Raw genomic sequence first — 15,881 nt, 5'->3', positions numbered from 1 at the left:
CCGACTGGCGAAAGTGCAGACGAGCTCGCTTGGTCGCATCGAGGACCGAATACTTTTTTCTCACGAACTACGTAGTATGGATTACTCCGTACAGAGTACCGATTAACTACTGTGTAGGGGTATAAGTTGCCCCACGTCAGGCATAACGTACTATGTAATCCATACAGTACATTACACTACTCCGTACATACAGTACAGTACAAATTACCTTAGGTAGCTACCCTGAATGACAGGCACGCGTCACAGGGGTTGCTTCCAATCACTACCAGACCTGCCACAACCGCCAAACGCGTGTTCCCGTCGTGTTGTGAACGAATGGGGTGATTCTGATCGGTGCAACCCCCGGATTACCGGTAGCCTACCTCTCACCAAACACGCCAAAACCTCAGGCGAAGCTAGCAGCGCCAAAGAACTGGCGACGTCGTGTCTCAGTTCGCCCAGCAACCAAGTCTGCCGGTGGCAGAACCAGAAGCTGAAGCTCTAATAACGACTTCCAAAACTAACATCATTTTCCAACAGCTCCAACAGCCCCAACAGCTCCAAAAACCCGAACAGCTCCCGCAGCACAAGCGATGGCCAAACACCTGCGACGGTTTCAGCACCAACACGGAGTCTTGCCTCCTTAAGCCATCCTCCCTACCATGCCATGGCTCCGAACGGTGCTCTACCTGGCCAACAGCTCGAGCACGTTTGGCATGGCCAAAAGCGTGGCACCCGATACCCTTGATATGGCTTCATCTGGCAGGAAGCTTCGGGGTTCGGCCGCTCTTGCGACCAATGTCATGTGACGTCTGGGTCGCCGTGCTCTGGGTTCAAACCATGGTTGAGCTGTGCTGCGTCGACTGTTCTCCCTCGGATTTCCGGTGAGCTGACTCGCCAAGTGCATCGAAGCCGCCCGTGTCATCTCTTTACCCTAACCGTTGATCTTGCCCGCGAGCAGCCGAAGAGAGCCGAGAGTCTTCTTTTACGCCCTGCTTTATGCTCGCCACCTTTCCTATATTCTCACTTCGATCATGTTGCCCAGGACCTTAAGAGCAGCAGTGGCTCTACGGTGGCGGATGCCACAACCAACAGGCCAAAACACCGATGTCCAATAAACCAATCCAACCAACAGAGGCACAGAGATCTCGTTGAGGGTATTAACCTTCGCTCACCTGCGGGCAAGTCAGCAGTCGTTCACCAGGAGCTGCTTGAGGATGCACTCCACGATCACTGGGAAGCCAACTTTGCTCACAAACCGCACGCGAACTGGGGCCAGAGCAGTGAAAGCACTTCAGCAGCCATTCTCGCTATTGCTCGGCAACTCAGGGTTAAGTCGGATATACGGGGGAAAGAAGAAGAAGGAGGAGGAGAAGAAAAGAAAAAGAGAGAAGGGGTGGTGGCCGAATCTCGATTACGCGGTATGGTCAATGGAAACGTCAGGACATGCGCTCGAAATACAGCTAACTTCTCTTCGTAGGAATTTGGATCCAATTCCCGCTGTCGGGAAAGGGGTAATGCCTCCGTTGCTCCCAACCCTGCTTGACCTTCCGGCGTGCTAACGGCATCCCCCAGGTATTGACGTACAGTCCTTCAACCTTGTGAGACAATTCGAACCGCCATTTGGTCAACTTTGTCCCCGGGGCGGTTGAGTGACTTTATCCGCCAGCCTTCCTGCCTCGCTCTGGACTACTCGGGCTCGGCTCATGATACCGTTGACGTTGAGCCCTGTAAGCAGCCGCTCTGTGACGCCTCCGTCACTGCCGAGGTATCTCTCCAACGAGTATGTTGTATTTCCCGAGGATTGTCTGCTCTTCGGTAGGTATTTGTTCCTTTTTCGGTCTCTGCCCCCCTGGTTCACTCACGTTTCGCCCGAGAGCTGAAGCTCGCCGCCCCTCTGTTGTGACATTGTATCTGTCTGGGCAAGGTTCTGACTTGCGATGGTGTTGATAGCCGATTCTGTATTGTTTGGTACTTTCCCGAGTCGATACCGGATGGCTGGTGTTGGGTGATGTTGTCGACTTACCATCTCTGATGAACAACAGGTTCACTTGCTGAGCTTTTATCTTGGTCCAGCCTTCAGGGCCAGTCTTGGGCATCAACCACATGTTTGGAGTTCGCCATTGAGCACTTGCACCAAACCTTGACAACTGTTGTCGATGGCTGGGCAGGACATGTTCTCTCGGAACACGGCTGAAGTCTGGTTATGGAGCCGTCAACGCGCGATGGACGGTTGCTACCCTGTGACTCAGCTGGCTAACTCCGCGATTGAGCTGTTCTTCCAGTATCGTTTTCGGTCAGTCGACGGGTCAAGATGGGAAGCTGGGTCTTGCGGCTCTGCTCCTGTTTGGGTCGATTCATGCAACAACTGGTGTTAACGGAAAGTTGTCACCGAAGCTCCGGCCTTTGCCGACTCGATAAGGGCTCCCGCTCCCATAACAGCGCTGAATTTGTCCCCCTCATTTGGCTGTCAGGCGGCGTGTCAGCTACTTGACACGCACGTTATCAGAAGCCCGAGTCATAACAGGACCATATCCCGAGTCGTCACCATCTTCCCTCGCCCTTGATTGCCGAATAGGAATTTCCTCGCCCTCGTCTCCCCCGCTCAGCCTTACCTGCGGGTCCCATTACCAAGCGGCGAACCAAGTTCCCGCATTTGAGCATACTTGCATCTCGCCCTGGCACTTCGCGCAATACCACCGCATCTGCATACAGCCAAGGTCATTGACCCTCATGCTTTCCCCTCTTGGGCGCTGAATGCGAGTCATCGGTGCAGCGAACCAATGCCCGCTCGATGTAGCGTGCGGGTCAGGGCCGACGCACGCATCTCTCGGCGTGGGGAGTCGACGAATTGGGGAGTGGCTGTGGTCATTCGGGACGCTGAGAACGGGTGTGTCACGGCAGTCCCGAGGTGTCCGGAGGGGGCTTGAATTCCGCAATTGCGCAAACTGAAACGGCTATATAGTTCCAGAAGGAGTCCCGCGACTCCTTTGTTGCCCTTTCTTTCTCCTTAGGTCTTCGCTCGTCTCTCGCACAGGATTCTTCTAAGGTTCGGAGCCACATCTGTTCCTCCTTGCACAAACGGGGCAGATATCTCGGCCATCTTCATTGGCAAGCCTCCTCCTCAGTCATCTTATAGTCGCAAGCCTCTTCGTCCTGATTCGCCTTATCCTACTGCCCCCCCGCCCCCCCCCTTCCCTGAACAACATCTTGGGCAACGCCACAAAACAACACGACTACCTCAAAGAGCTCAAGCAAAGCCACGCCAACAACCTGGATCTCATGTCTCAAGACCCAGGCTCTCCTCCCTGACTAAGTCCCACCCGGATCGAACCCGCCTCTCCTTTCCGGTTTAGCCCAGTCGGTCCATGGCACCCCGTAGCTCAGGCACTTCGCCGTCACCGCCACCATCACACTCGGCTAACCGCGAAAGCTTCTTGGAGCGCAAGAAGAAGGAAATTGTGGATAAATCTATGGCTCTCCTACAAATATCTCTGGATCGATGTCTTGACAAATCGGTTTCTTCTGCACCCGCCGTCGCTGGTGCTGTCGCCGGTGCCGGCGCGGCGGTTGAGGGGGCCAGGAGGAGGGTGAAGAGGGTGAGAGAGGACGACGGGGACGAGAGCGGCGGCCGGGGCGACGTGAGCGGTAGCGGCGGCGGCGAAAAGGCGAAGAAGAAAAAGGTGAACCCCAAGGAAGGGGGCGGGAAGAAGTTTGCCTGCCCTTTCTCCAAGCATGATCCGGCCGGGTACCGGTTTACGAAGACTTGCTGTGGCCCAGGCTGGGACGATGTTCATCGGGTGAAGTAGGTTTAACTCCTTCCCGTGACCGGAGCGCTGGTGGCTTGTTCTGAGTTGCAGGCGAAGTGCTGACAACTTTTGCTGATAGGGAACATGTCTACCGCCGTCACTCGCTCAAGAACTTTTGCCCCCGATGCTTCGATCACTTTGACAAGTCCGAGCTGCTCCAACAGCACGTGCGGGCTCAGGTCCCCTGCAAGCTGCGGGAGAAATCGTTCCACGCCATCAGCGAGGAGCAGGAGAAACAGCTCCGCACTCGGGCCAAGCCAAATTGCTCCGAAGAAGACAAGTGGGGAGAGATGTACCGCACCATCTTCCCGGACGACAAGAAGATCCCCTCACCATGTGCGTGTTCCGTCCCATCTCCTCCTTCTCATCCTTCCTTCTCTGTTCTTTCCTTCTTTCCTCCGACCGACAAACGCACAACTAACTCTTCCTTTTTTTTTTCCCCGACAGACTACGATTCGGACGCCAACGGCTCCTCACGGTCGGCCAGGTCGCAGTTCGCGAGCTTCGAAGAGGCGCGCGAGTTCCTTCGCGTTGAGATCCCCAGGCTCGTCCGGCCGGAGATCGAAAAGTACGTCAGCACCCTGTTTGAGGAGGTCCAGGAAAAGGTCAACCAAAAGACGGTCGAGATCATCCGCAACGTCGAGACCAAGGTGCTGCGCACCTTTCACTTCCAGGAGGAGCAAGCGTCGGCCCTGCCGGCTGCTACGGCCGCAGCGGTTCTCGGCGCCGGTACCGGTACCGATGCCTGTGTTGGCGCAGGTACCGGTGCTGCTCCGGCCGCGCCAGGCGAGCCCAGCCCGCCTCCAAGTCCCGGGTTCGGGGGGGACGTCGCCGCTGTCGGCAACGCGGCCGGTGGCGCGGGGCCGGAGCTGTCCAAGATCGGCCAATTCTTTGAGGACTTCCAGGATGACGACTTCGTCAATGAGCTGGTCAGCAGCATGCGCGTGGACCTCGAGAGCGTGCTGGCCAACAGCCACGGACTTTTGGGCTACGATGTGTTCAGCCAGGGGGACTCGGCCTACTACACGGGATCGACGAGCGGTGAGCAGAGCTTGTATGCTGCCATGGGCGGCGGCAACGGCGCGTGCATGCACCGGTGTTAAGCGGATCATTGTTATCCTTTTCTCGGATGGCTGTTACAAGATCTAGTCCCACGTTCCTTGGAGGAAGAAATTCGCCCTTTTTTTCCTTTTGTTTTCCGTTTCCGAGATGGAAAGAGAGTTGCCTATCGAGTTTTGGCTTTTAGGCGTATGTGAAGACAGATGGCGATGCGGTTCTCTACAACAACAGCCACTACGGCAAGTGTTTCCTTACTAGCACAAAAGAAAAAAAATGAACTGGCTCTTTCTCTTGCTATAATACCTACTTCCTCCCTCTCTCAACCTTGCAGCCTGCTTGCGTAGGTCTGGGGCATTACTGGAGATATTGCCCGGCAGACGGTGCTCTTGAGACCGAACGCTCAGCAGAGGCGCCTGCGATCCCCGTTCCCATGGCCAGGTTGCGACGAGCGTCAATAGAACTTCCTGGCACCCCACCAACACTTGCTCCCGCCGAGTATGGATGGTATGTCATCATTGGCTTTCAGTTCGGCAGCCTACTGGCTCTCGCTTGCAGCGCGAGACGCATGTCCTCTGCATACTCTGCATAGCAAGCCTGCGAAGCCGGCCAAATCGTATCGGCAAATGTATGTCGTGCTTGTGCAGCGCGGCACTGCAGCACCGACTCGCTTGTTGCGAAGGGAAGAAAATGGAAGAAAAGAACTGGGCCAATCCCGTTGTGCCGGCTTTGCGCCGATGCGCCGATGCGCAAAGCGACTCGGTGTCGTTCATGCCCGGTCATCCCTTGTTCCACTAACAACCCCTCAGTGTACTGGATATGTGTGCATGTATCCGTATGTATGTGCATCACTCATCAATTACCCAATCACCCGCTTTTCGGACGCTTGGAGTTTTTTATTTTTATTTTTTTTCCCTCGTGAGAGTCGTGATTCAACCCCCCCCCCCCCTTTTTCCCCCCCTTTCCCCCCCCCCCTTTTCCCCCCCTTTTCCGATCTAAGACAAGCCAACACATAAGACATGCATACAGCATGCACACACACACCGTTTATCACCATGAACCCCCCTCAAAGCCGCGCCCCTCCGTCTCCTCGTCCCAGTCCCGCTCCAGCCGCCAGGCGTCCTCCCCCGTGACCCCCATCCGGGCGACGTCACAACCCCTGTGGCCCCATTTCTCGGCGAACACGGCCCGGCCCAGGTCGATCAGCATGCCGACTCCGGCCTCGAACCCGTCCGGGTCCCGGTAGAAGGGCTCGCCCTGGCCGCCCTTCTGCCTCGCCTGCCACGTGTTGCGCCCCGCGTTGCCCCCGGCGTACTTGGCCGCCCGCATCTTCTCGCCCAGCGCGACCAGCCGCTCCCAGCTCTCGAAATAATCCCGATCCCGATCCCGATCCCGATCCCGACCCCGACCCCATAAATTTTCTTCTTCTTTTTGGTCGTCGTCATCATCATTGTTGTCATCATTGGCGTCCTCCTCCTCGCCCGGAACACGAGGCATCCGCGCTCGGGACCCAGGAATCCGCAGCAGCGCCCCGACGTCCTCCATCACGCTGCCGACGTCCAGCACCAGCCCGACCTCCTCGCCGGGGCCGCCGGGAACGCCGACGCCGCCCTCGGTCTGCGCGTACCCGGCCCACCACAGGCGCAGGTACGCGTCGCAGTCGGACGCGTAGAAGGGTATGTGCGCGTCCCACCCGCCGGCGGCGAGCACGGCGTCGCGGTGGACCAGCGCCAGGTGGTCGTAGGCGAAGAAGTGGTGGGCCCATGCCCACGGGCGGCGGATTCTCCCGCCGTCCTTGTCGTTGTCGTCATCGCTGCTGCTGCTGCTGCTGCTCCCGGTTGTGGAGGAAGAGGAAGAGGAGGAGATGAGGTGGCGGAGGGTGCGGACGGCGTTGGTGTAGAGGGATGGGCCCCGGTTGCCGTGGGCGTCGGTGAGGTTCTCGTGCGAGAAGACGAGCACGTCTTGGTGCGTCCAGAAGTAGTACGGGAAAGCGAGGTCGAGGGCGGTTCTGGAGTGAGTTTGGTGGTCAGTACGAGGATGACGTAACTTTGTATTTACTAAAAAAATAAATAAATAAATATTGAAAAAAAATTGGCAAGGAATAATAATACTGGCGGAGAGAAGTACCGGAGGTAAAAGTTTTGGAGTTGCGAAAAGGTAAGCAGGGTTGGTGTCTACTAACCATGGTTAGTGCGAACTCAGGGGACAAGGTAGAGGGGGGGTTCCAGGGGAGGGAGGAAAGGGGAGGCACTTGCGATGATAATGTTCACACCCAGCATTCTCAGCTGAGTGTGATTCAAGTAAAACGGGTTCTGAAGTGTCAGCCGGCCCTCTTGGTTCGCGTACATGACCCCGGTGTTCTCAACGACCTGGATGTCCTCCGGAGGCCACCCCGCCGCGATGTAGCTCACGACACATTGCAGCAGCTGCGGCCAGTTGCGCGTGAAGCCCACAAAGAGGGGAGTCTGCTCGGCATAGTGGCGCCGTGGGGGGCGGTTGATCTCCGGAGCTCGAAGGAGTCTAGGGGCCGGCGGTGGGTTCTGAGACAGCAGGGGGAACGGGTCCGGGACTGGAGCTGCAGGTTTGGGCGCTGGCCTGTATGCCTTCTCTCTGAGGACAGCATCGGGTTTTTCCCAAGCGGCCAAGGGATCCCATTCGTACATCTCGACGGCGGCGGCGTTCCCATCTGGGTCAGGCACTGACCACGGGTATTGTGCGGAGGACTCGGATATGTACTCGTCCGGGAGCAGCGAGTACCAGATAATGAGAGTGACGAGGCCCAGCAGGATCAGCCGGTATCGTGATCGGACAGAGAGGCGCATGATCTGTTTGGCCATGGGGACTATTGGGTCAAGCGCATGCGGCAACCACATGGTTGTGTTGACATAGGTCTTGGTGTACTTACCCTCCTCCCTACGGAAGTGAAGATGAAGTGGTGGTAACTTAGACTGTGAACCGAATGTATGGGCACTTGCTTTGGCAGAAGAAGACACATGTGAAAAGCTGAGATGTGGCCTTTCGTCAGCTCAGCGCGTTTGCTTAATTAAGTCTGCAGTTTCTCATACTTACTCAGCCATGCTGCTTGCATTATCATATACGCCGAATGGCGGCAAGAGGTCTTCGTTGGTAGAGGTACAGAAGCATGCAAAATATGCAGACAGCTCAGTTCACCCGGAACGGGCCGCTCTCAACCTGGCCGCAGAGTAACACTATAATGAAGCACGGCTTGGAATGGGAAACTAAAATACATTATCCACACATTATGAGATATCAGCAGGAACAGATGCCAAAACAGAGAGAAAATAGAAAAGGACGGCAGGCCCGCCAGCTGCTCGCTCAGTGGTTTCGCGTATCGTAATATAAATAAAAAAAAACCGAAGCCAGCCAAAGGGATGCGGTATAGGTATGTGACTCGAATGGTACGGAAGAAGTGTAAAAAAGACAGGCAAGACAAGGGCGAAACGCAAACAAACACCAGATATCCATCCCTCTCACTCTCATTTTTGATCCCTCCAGACCTAGCACATGGGTATACGGGACTGGCTGGTATATCCAGAACCAAAACAGAAGAAAATAGAGGAAAAAGAAGATGCAGAAATGGACCAGCAAAAAAGTTACAACCTTGAATACGCGAAGAAGAAGAGAATAGAAAAGGAAGAAGAGAAAAAAAAAAATCCCACAAAAGAGAGAAGAACTCAATGCATAGACATCCCGATCAGCAACCGGGAGATAGATTCCGCCCTCGCCAATTATTCCTCATCAACTCCGCCTAGCCCACCGCTTCGCTCCCGACTGCTCTTCTTCCCCAGCTTCAGCATGCTCAACCTCTTCCTGACACTGCCCACCCCGTGGCCCATGAGGGAGGTATGCCCCCCTGCATGATGATGATGATGATGCTGCTGCTGCTGCTGCTGCGTCTGAACATATGGCGTCTCGTAGACCTTTGTGCCATACCCGTCCTTCTCCCCCAGCAGTCCGCCGGGAGTGGTGGCAGCACTGTTCGTCTCCGAGCTCCCGCCCTTCACTTCACTTCCAACCGCGGTGGAACTATGCGGGTAAGATAGGTCTGTGCCGTTTGTCTGCACCGGGTGTAATCCGGCTCTTTCCCTGGCCGATGCTGACCCGGCATCTGTGGTGGCGATATGCGGGAGGGTGCGGAACAGGGAGCGTCTCGGTGGTTCCTTAGCTGCCGAGGAAGGGGTGTTATTACTCCCGTTTGTCGCTACTGGTTCGGGGTCTTCTTGGATTGGTTGGTGATGGTGGTCGCCGTTGACTTCTTTGGACGGCTGTTGATCCTTCTTGCGGCCACCGAGGAAACTGAGACGGGGTCCGCGTCCCTGGCGAAGGGAGACTGGTTGGACGACGGTTGCTTCCTCCGTGACGGCGCCGTTCGGGACGGTGGACGTGGACTTGGTGGCGGCGTGGTGAGGGCGGCCGCCACCGCCGCCGCCGCCGCTGCTGAGGGCCGATTGCGGTGAGCGTGACCAGGTGGGCGACGGGCTGATGGTACTGCGGAGCGGCTGCGCGGGGGTAAAGATTGCGATTTCTGGAGCGTACGTTGACTCGAAGACTGCATGCATTATGCGTGTTAGTAGCAGGCACCATCTCCCAGCTTTTTTGAAGTGTTCCTTCTTCTTCCGAGGAGAATACTCACAGCGTTGCAGTTCCTCAACGCGTCTTGTGAGGAGCTCATTGCCGCTCTTCGAAAACGTCGCCAGGCACCTCTTGAGCATGATCGCGTGGTCCACGAGTGCCATCTTGATGGCATTCTCCTGGGGACCCAGCTGAGGCGCTCCAGCATCTTCTTCATCGAGCTCCCCAGCTGGCGACGGCTCACCCGTACGCGACATGCCGGGTACTAGATCGCGATAGACCACCACGCTGCTCTCCGAGTTGGGATTCACGCTGATGCTGACGGCGTCGAGCAGCAGCTGCGCGTTCTCATCGCCGCCCTCGCCCTCGGCCACCTTCTTCTCGAGCGCAGACATCTCCGCCGTCTTGCGCACGATCCTCTCGAGACCCGTCTCCTTTGCCGACAGCCGCACCTCCTCCACCGACACGATCTCGCTGCGACGCAGGATGGTCGGGAATGACTCGGCCGTGGTGTACACCACCTTCTCAGCGTAATGCTCCGCCGGCGGCCCGGTGGTGTCCCTCTTGACGGTGACCGAGAAGCGCCGCGGGTGTGCCGAGACAAGATAGTCCCGGATGACCTGGGGCACGCGCGCGCGCTGGTAGACATGGTGGTTCAGGTCGCGGTGCGGGCTGAGCGCCGAGATGACCAGGAACTGGCCCTCGACGTCGTCGATGTGCTCGCTCGTGACGATGCGCGCGGACGGGTACATCTCCTGCATGCGATCCGTGAAGCTGGCGGCGCGCTCGGCCGGGGAGCCCTCAAAGACGAACTCCTTGTCGCGCACGCTGGCGGGGAAGCCGAGGCCCTTGAAGACGACCTTGAAGTATTTGGGCACCAGCTTGTCGCCCTTGGTAATGGTCTCGTAGATGGAGGCGATGGCGCGCTCCGTGCGGGCCAACTTGGCGAAGTCGAACGTGTTGGTTTCGTACTGCGTCTGCAGCTCCTTGTAAGCGGCGAGGGCGCTGCTCCAGGCCTCGCCGTCTTCAAAGTGCTTGATCATGTCAAAGTAGATGCGCTCTTTGCGCTCAAAGTGGCTCTGGGCGGGGAATTCCGGGTCCTGCAGAGCGGGTGTCGTCCTGAGAGGATCCCAGTCGTACAGGTCGGCGTGGAGCCGCAGGGCCAGGCCCGCTTCGGCGTGGTTCCTGGCCTCGGCCTGGAGGTTTGCGAGCTGGTGGACGTAGCGGATGAAGATGTCCTCCTTCTGCATATCCCGCAGGAACTCCATCAGCCGCAGCCGGTGGATGATCTGCGACGCCTCGCCCGAGCCATCCCCGCTATGCACGGCGACCAGCAGATCCAAGAAGACATCCACGGTATCCGTCAGCTCCCGCAGCGCGGCGTAGAGCGGGTCGTTCTTGCTCCTCGACAGCGGCTCAAACCGCCCCAGCAGCTCCCCGACAAACAACTTCTGCAGGATGCTCTCCGTCAGGGGCTTCGCCTTGAAGTAGGCATCCAGACAGTCGATCATCTCGGTCCGGATGACCGACAGGTCCTCGCTGAGCGTCCACTCGCTGACGATCATGGTCTGCAGCACCTCGACGGCCATCCTGCGCAGGCCCTCGTGCACGCTCAGGCACAGCTCGACGATCGGCCCGACGAGCGTCGGCACGTACTGCACCTGGTAGCCGCCCATCTTGGCCAGGCCGTACCGCGCGCGCTCCTCGGGCGTCGTCTCCCAGCCGATGGCCTCCCAAGTGCGACGCAGCAGCTCCGCGCCGTGCTCGCGCACGTCCCCGGCAATCTTCCACACGGCGCGGCGCTTCTGCTCGGGGAACGTCTCGAGCGCGAGCGACGGGCTGCCGACGAGCTGCAGCAGGGTGGTGAAAAACAGCTTCCACAGCTCCGTGTTGAAGTTCTCGGCCTCGTCCGGGTCCGGGAGGAACGATTCGAGCAGGATGCCTGCTAGGTACTGCAGAGTGCGCATGGTGGACTTGTGGTGGTAGATGTGCACGCTGAGCCAACCGGGAGGGAAGGCCTCGCCCTTGAGGATGCTCATGTGCACGCGCAGGCAGTTCTCCACAATGACGTGCAGGTCGTCTTCGGCAAGCTCAAGCTGCATGCCGCTTGGGGAATTGGAGAGGGCCGACAGGACGGCCGACAGCTCGATGAGGGCCTCGTCGAACGCGGTTTCTTCGGCGATGGGCTTCGTCGGGAAGGGATAGGTGGCGGGGAAGAGGAGCGAGAGGCGGTCCTTGGGCTTCCTGGGGGTGGCCTGGATGACGAGGTAGGACTGGATGATCTTTGGGATGTAATCCGGGATTTCTGGTCCCAGGTGATCGATCTGGCTGGCGAGGACGGAGCAGCAGAGGCGCACCTGCTCCTTCCACAGATCCGTGACCTCGTCGACATGACCCCAGTGTGGCGCGATCCAGCGGACGGTGTTGGCGCTCAGGGCAGAGCGCTGCTCTGGGTGGGAGAAGATGTCGAGCTTGGAGTAGTTGATGATCAGCACCAGCTTGTACAGCACCAGCTTGCCCTTGACCCCGGAGCAGGATTCCATGAAGTCGATGGCAATGTGCAGGATCTCTTCGGTGCTCAGGAGCCCGGTAAGCTCGGGAAGCCAGGTGTGGAAGTGCTGGACGGCAAGGGTTTGGCTGCCGACGAGCACGGGCGCCGAGCTGCGCATCATGGCATCCAGCGCCTTGAAGATGACGCGGAGGTGGCGCGTGAAACCCGGATTCGACCCTGTGATCCCGATGCCGGACTCCTTGGCCTTTTGCTGGCCCCGGGCGTGCGTGATGAACTTGAGGATGTGCCTCGCGACCTTGAAGGTGGCGCGGAGTTTTCGCGCCGTCTCGGGCTCGGTAGGCTTCGACAGAAGCCGGGTGAAGGACCTGACTAGGCAGAGCGTGGCAAAAGGGTAGTTGAACCTGCTCTCGGCATACTGGTCGACCAGCGGGGCCAGGTTGAACCGTCTGTCGTGGACGATGTCCAGCACCCTCACGAGGGCGGTGAATACGAGATCCTCGTAGTCGTCATTGCCGGAATACTCGCAGAGGATTCCGAACAGCGCGTCCAACACATCGTTCAACAGCTTGACGACCTCGATCTCGGGGACGAATATGAACTGCTTCAGGAGCACCGGAATCCCCTCCCGAGAGGATTCTTTCCAGGCCAGCAGTCCCAAGACGACCCGGTCCTGGGAGAACCTCGTGCTGCAGAGGTAGGTCTCCACGCGCACCATGGCGAGCGGCCCCGTAACCTCAGCCTGCTGCTCCTCCTTGCCCCGCAGGCAGAATGGCAGGTTCAGGTAGCCGCCCTTGCCCTGAGGGCCAGCCTGGGCCGTGGCCGTGTGCTCGTCCAGCCGGTAGAGCAGCAGACCGTGGGCCCCGTCGCGGATAAAGGCATGCTGGTCCCACAGCGGCATGTATGCGACAGCAAACGGCGGATTCGGCGCGTCCGCGAGATGCATCACCACGTGTCCCTGATGTACATCCTGGGGCGCGAGGACGAGTTTGACCGTCTGTCGCCACGGCTCGCCGCGCTCGGCGACGACGGTTTTCCATGCGCTGGTGGCTTCGGCATTGGACGACGGGTAGATGCAGCTCTCGACGCGCTCGCCGTTGGACCTGCGCACTTCGAGAGTGATCTGGAGATTGTTGGCGTGGAGGCTGCTCGGTAGCGCTGCCGGGCTTCCGCCGAATCGGGATAGCAAGGTTTGCCGCGTCAAGACGGCCTCTTCAATGGTCAAGTAGATGTCGGACCGCGGCTTCGTCGGGGCGCCCGAGAAGCCCATCTTGTTCGTCTTGCAGATGTTAGAAAGCACGGTTGGGGTCGCCTTAATCAGGGCATCTGCATCCGGATGATTGAACGCCCGCAGATGCACCTGCAGGCGCTCTGCCCTCCTCGACTTCTCATAGGACCCAGTCTTGCTGTCCATGATCTCGCGCAGCACCGGGTCCCACTCCTCACCGTCCTGCCTCTCGGGAGCGTGCCTCGCAGACGGCGCCCATATGCTCACGATGTGCTCGACCTCCTCTTCCTCTTGCTTCATGACCGAGTTCAACTTGAGCACACCGACACCGACGGTCCGGTCGGCTGTATGGGCGGCGTGCTCATCCACCGATGCGCGTCCCGCTTTGGAGTTGGCCGTGCTAGGGGGGGCTCCGTCTATGCTCTCGGCGCCTGCTGTGGCTGGTGATGCGACCTCCTCCTCTGGCTGCTCCGACAACGAGTCGAGCCTGGCGTTGCCCCGCGAAAATGCGGACCGCGTGCTCTTGCCCGCCCACATCAGACTTCTGCGCACCGACTTGCTTCCGGCGGACAACGGGGGCTTTGCGTGATCCTTGAAGAACTGCGGGACCGACCCCGAGTTGCTGCCGGACCGCGAGCTGGGCTTGGTAATCACGACCGGCTGCGACGCGCGGATCTTGGCGACCAGGTAAAGCTCCGACTCGACAGAGGGGACATCCCCGATTTCACTGGCGGACAAGCCGGCAAAGAGCGTCCGCATATGCATGTTTCGGGCGAGGTGAACCATCTGCCCGCCGGCGGGTATCTCGACGATGTAGCTCTCGGTTAGGGGTGTGAGGGGTCCCCCGGCGGTCTTGGTGGCTAGGTAGAGCACCAGGGTCGTGGCCTCGGTGGATGCGCCGGCGAAGCCCTTGATGTCTACCAACAGGTGGTGAAGCGCGGTGAGTTCGGGCGTGTGGGTCGGCGTCTCGTCCAGCAGGCTCATGACCGACTGCAACTTGGTGATCTCGACGACCGAGTCATCCCCGGTGAGCACCCGGCCGCGCTCGTGCGGGTCGCGCACAATCACCTCGCCCCCGCAGAGCTTGTTGACGCGCACCAGGTCCCAGACGGTCTTCTCTCGGAGGATCTCATATTCCCACGTGGTCAGCACGTCGTGCAGGAACTGCTGCCTCGCTAAGTTGAGAGTGGATATGAGCTTGGACAGGGTGTCGAGCTTGGCATACTGGCGGGAAAGGAGCAGCTCGTGGAGGTTGGTCGAATGCCATTCTCGAAGGCAGGACGCGATCTCGTCAATGAGGGGCTCGGAAGTCGACGTCGGGGTCTCGTCGCCAATCTTGAGCATGGGCACAGGCGCGGGCGGGCGTGGCGCATCCGGGTTGCGCTTTACGGGCACAGATAACCGACCCGGGCCGCCGTTCGGGGAGCCAGGACGCTCCCTCCAACCGTTGGTCGGCGAGCCCCTCGTCCTATCCTTCCGCTTCCTCTTCTCGCCATTAGCTCCTTCTATGCCGCTTTTTGCCGAGTCACCTTCTTCCGGGCGCTTTGGAGTCGGTTCGGATGCATCTTCGCTATCTGCGTCATGACAATCGCTCTCATCGCCTTCGCCCAATACCTCGCGGATCTCGACACAGCTGCGGGGGAAGATGCCGCTGAACACGCGAGCCTCGAGGGTCTGTCCTTTGACGCTCGTCAGGCCGGCCAGCAGGCTCGGCGGCGCCACCAGGTATCCGCGGAGCCAGTTGCCATCCGTGGTCTCCTCGATGATGTAGAGCTCGTCGCCCAGCTCGAGGGGGAGGTCGGCCGGGTGGGAGGCGGCAAAGGGGAATGTCGCTACGGCGAAGGCAATGCGAGGCAGCGGTTGCCAGGGCATTGTGGCCAACCGGGCGGCATCTATGATTTCGAGTCGGTTTCGGTCGCGTCCTTGCGGCTGTCACAGGCGGGTTCGAGAGACGACCCGGGACACGAGGGAGACCGCGAGCCCCTTTGGCGTCGGGGGGGCCGCTGCTGTCGGGTTCGTCCGACCTCGTCTCGTTGGTCGAATGGTCTCGTGGTGAGCTCTCGGCGCGGTTTCGAGCAACTGAAGCACGGTGGGCGAGAGCCTCACGAATTCAGGATTGTCAGGGTAGAGCCGTCCTCATCAGGGGTGGGCGATCGGTTGGCCGGGCTGCGGTGGGCCGCGGTTTGCGCCAGGAAAAGGGCACACACTTGAGTCGGGTAAATCTAACTTGGAATAGCGTTAGTTATTTAGTTATTTGGCGGAAGGGATCTGCTGCACAATTCTGCGCGCGACAGATGCAACGTGAAAAAAAGAAAGAGTTTTAAAAATAAAAGCGTGCCTGCCCGCTGCCAATGCCAACTTGAGGAAGGAATTGAAAATGCACTGGAAAGCATCAATCGATAAACGAGCGGATTTGCTAACAGCCAGCGGCACAAACAAAAGGCAGTGAATATAATCCGCAACCTTGGGCGAGACCGTTGGGGGGGAAGGCAGGAGCCGTTCCTGTCTCCTGTGGTCAGAAAGTGTCATCAAGGGACCAGATAACTAGATTGTGCACGGTCCCATTTTGCATCTGGGGCCTCCTCGCCAATTGCAGCACGCCAATGGACAGTTCATCGCAAATCGTGCCCGAACCGCTTTCTGTGGCAGAGAAGCAATCATCGAAAATCCCGCTTTGGGTCAGCCGATGGGAAGTAAAAATTTCAAA

At 58.7% G+C, this 15,881-nt stretch overlaps 4 protein-coding genes across 4 annotated transcripts; 1 reads left to right on the top strand and 3 right to left on the bottom strand.

Moving 5' to 3' along the window:
- Window positions 1-1,606: 1,606 nt before the first annotated feature.
- MYCTH_96470 (uncharacterized protein) lies at window positions 1,607-2,087 on the bottom strand (the record flags this gene model as incomplete). The annotated part of the gene is made up of 3 exons (XM_003667213.1): window positions 1,607-1,787; window positions 1,845-1,938; window positions 2,006-2,087. 3 exons carry the CDS (start codon window positions 2,085-2,087, stop codon window positions 1,607-1,609), a joined length of 357 nt encoding a protein of 118 aa, XP_003667261.1.
- A 1,091-nt stretch (window positions 2,088-3,178) lies between these two features.
- MYCTH_2312900 (uncharacterized protein) lies at window positions 3,179-4,952 on the top strand. Its single transcript, XM_003667212.1, has 3 exons — window positions 3,179-3,784; window positions 3,868-4,124; window positions 4,236-4,952. The coding sequence occupies exons 1-3, from the start codon at window positions 3,348-3,350 to the stop codon at window positions 4,889-4,891; spliced, it is 1,350 nt and encodes a 449-aa protein (XP_003667260.1). The 5' UTR covers window positions 3,179-3,347; the 3' UTR covers window positions 4,892-4,952.
- A 942-nt stretch (window positions 4,953-5,894) lies between these two features.
- Window positions 5,895-7,681, bottom strand: MYCTH_2121768 (uncharacterized protein; the record flags this gene model as incomplete). Its single annotated transcript, XM_003667211.1, has 3 exons — window positions 5,895-6,852; window positions 6,972-7,018; window positions 7,100-7,681. The coding sequence occupies 3 exons, from the start codon at window positions 7,679-7,681 to the stop codon at window positions 5,895-5,897; spliced, it is 1,587 nt and encodes a 528-aa protein (XP_003667259.1).
- Window positions 7,682-8,516: 835 nt separating this feature from the next.
- On the bottom strand, window positions 8,517-15,233 carry MYCTH_2312897 (uncharacterized protein). The gene is made up of 2 exons (XM_003667210.1): window positions 9,499-15,233; window positions 8,517-9,414 (listed from the first exon to the last, which is right to left on the bottom strand). The coding sequence occupies exons 1-2, from the start codon at window positions 15,044-15,046 to the stop codon at window positions 8,594-8,596; spliced, it is 6,369 nt and encodes a 2,122-aa protein (XP_003667258.1). The 5' UTR covers window positions 15,047-15,233; the 3' UTR covers window positions 8,517-8,593.
- Window positions 15,234-15,881: the final 648 nt, after the last annotated feature.

This window comes from Thermothelomyces thermophilus, chromosome 7, assembly GCF_000226095.1.
Source record: "Thermothelomyces thermophilus ATCC 42464 chromosome 7, complete sequence".
NCBI lineage: Eukaryota > Fungi > Ascomycota > Sordariomycetes > Sordariales > Chaetomiaceae > Thermothelomyces > Thermothelomyces thermophilus.
The sequence above is the reverse complement of the archived record's forward strand: the minus strand, read 5'-3'. Positions and strand labels throughout refer to the sequence as shown.

What these genes read in the sequence shown, in the direction of transcription:
- MYCTH_2312897 (XM_003667210.1), bottom strand. Translation starts at nt 15,046, where the DNA reads ATGCCCTGGCAACCGCTGCCTCGCATTGCCTTCGCCGTAGCGACATTC. An exon ending in CGTTGAGGAACTGCAACGCT is followed by an intron (nt 9,415 to 9,498) that starts GTGAGTATTCTC and finishes TAATGCATGCAG; the next exon opens with TCTTCGAGTCAACGTACGCT.
- MYCTH_2312900 (XM_003667212.1), top strand. Translation starts at nt 3,348, where the DNA reads ATGGCACCCCGTAGCTCAGGCACTTCGCCGTCACCGCCACCATCACAC. An exon ending in GACGATGTTCATCGGGTGAA is followed by an intron (nt 3,785 to 3,867) that starts GTAGGTTTAACT and finishes TTTTGCTGATAG; the next exon opens with GGAACATGTCTACCGCCGTC. An exon ending in CAAGAAGATCCCCTCACCAT is followed by an intron (nt 4,125 to 4,235) that starts GTGCGTGTTCCG and finishes TTTCCCCGACAG; the next exon opens with ACTACGATTCGGACGCCAAC.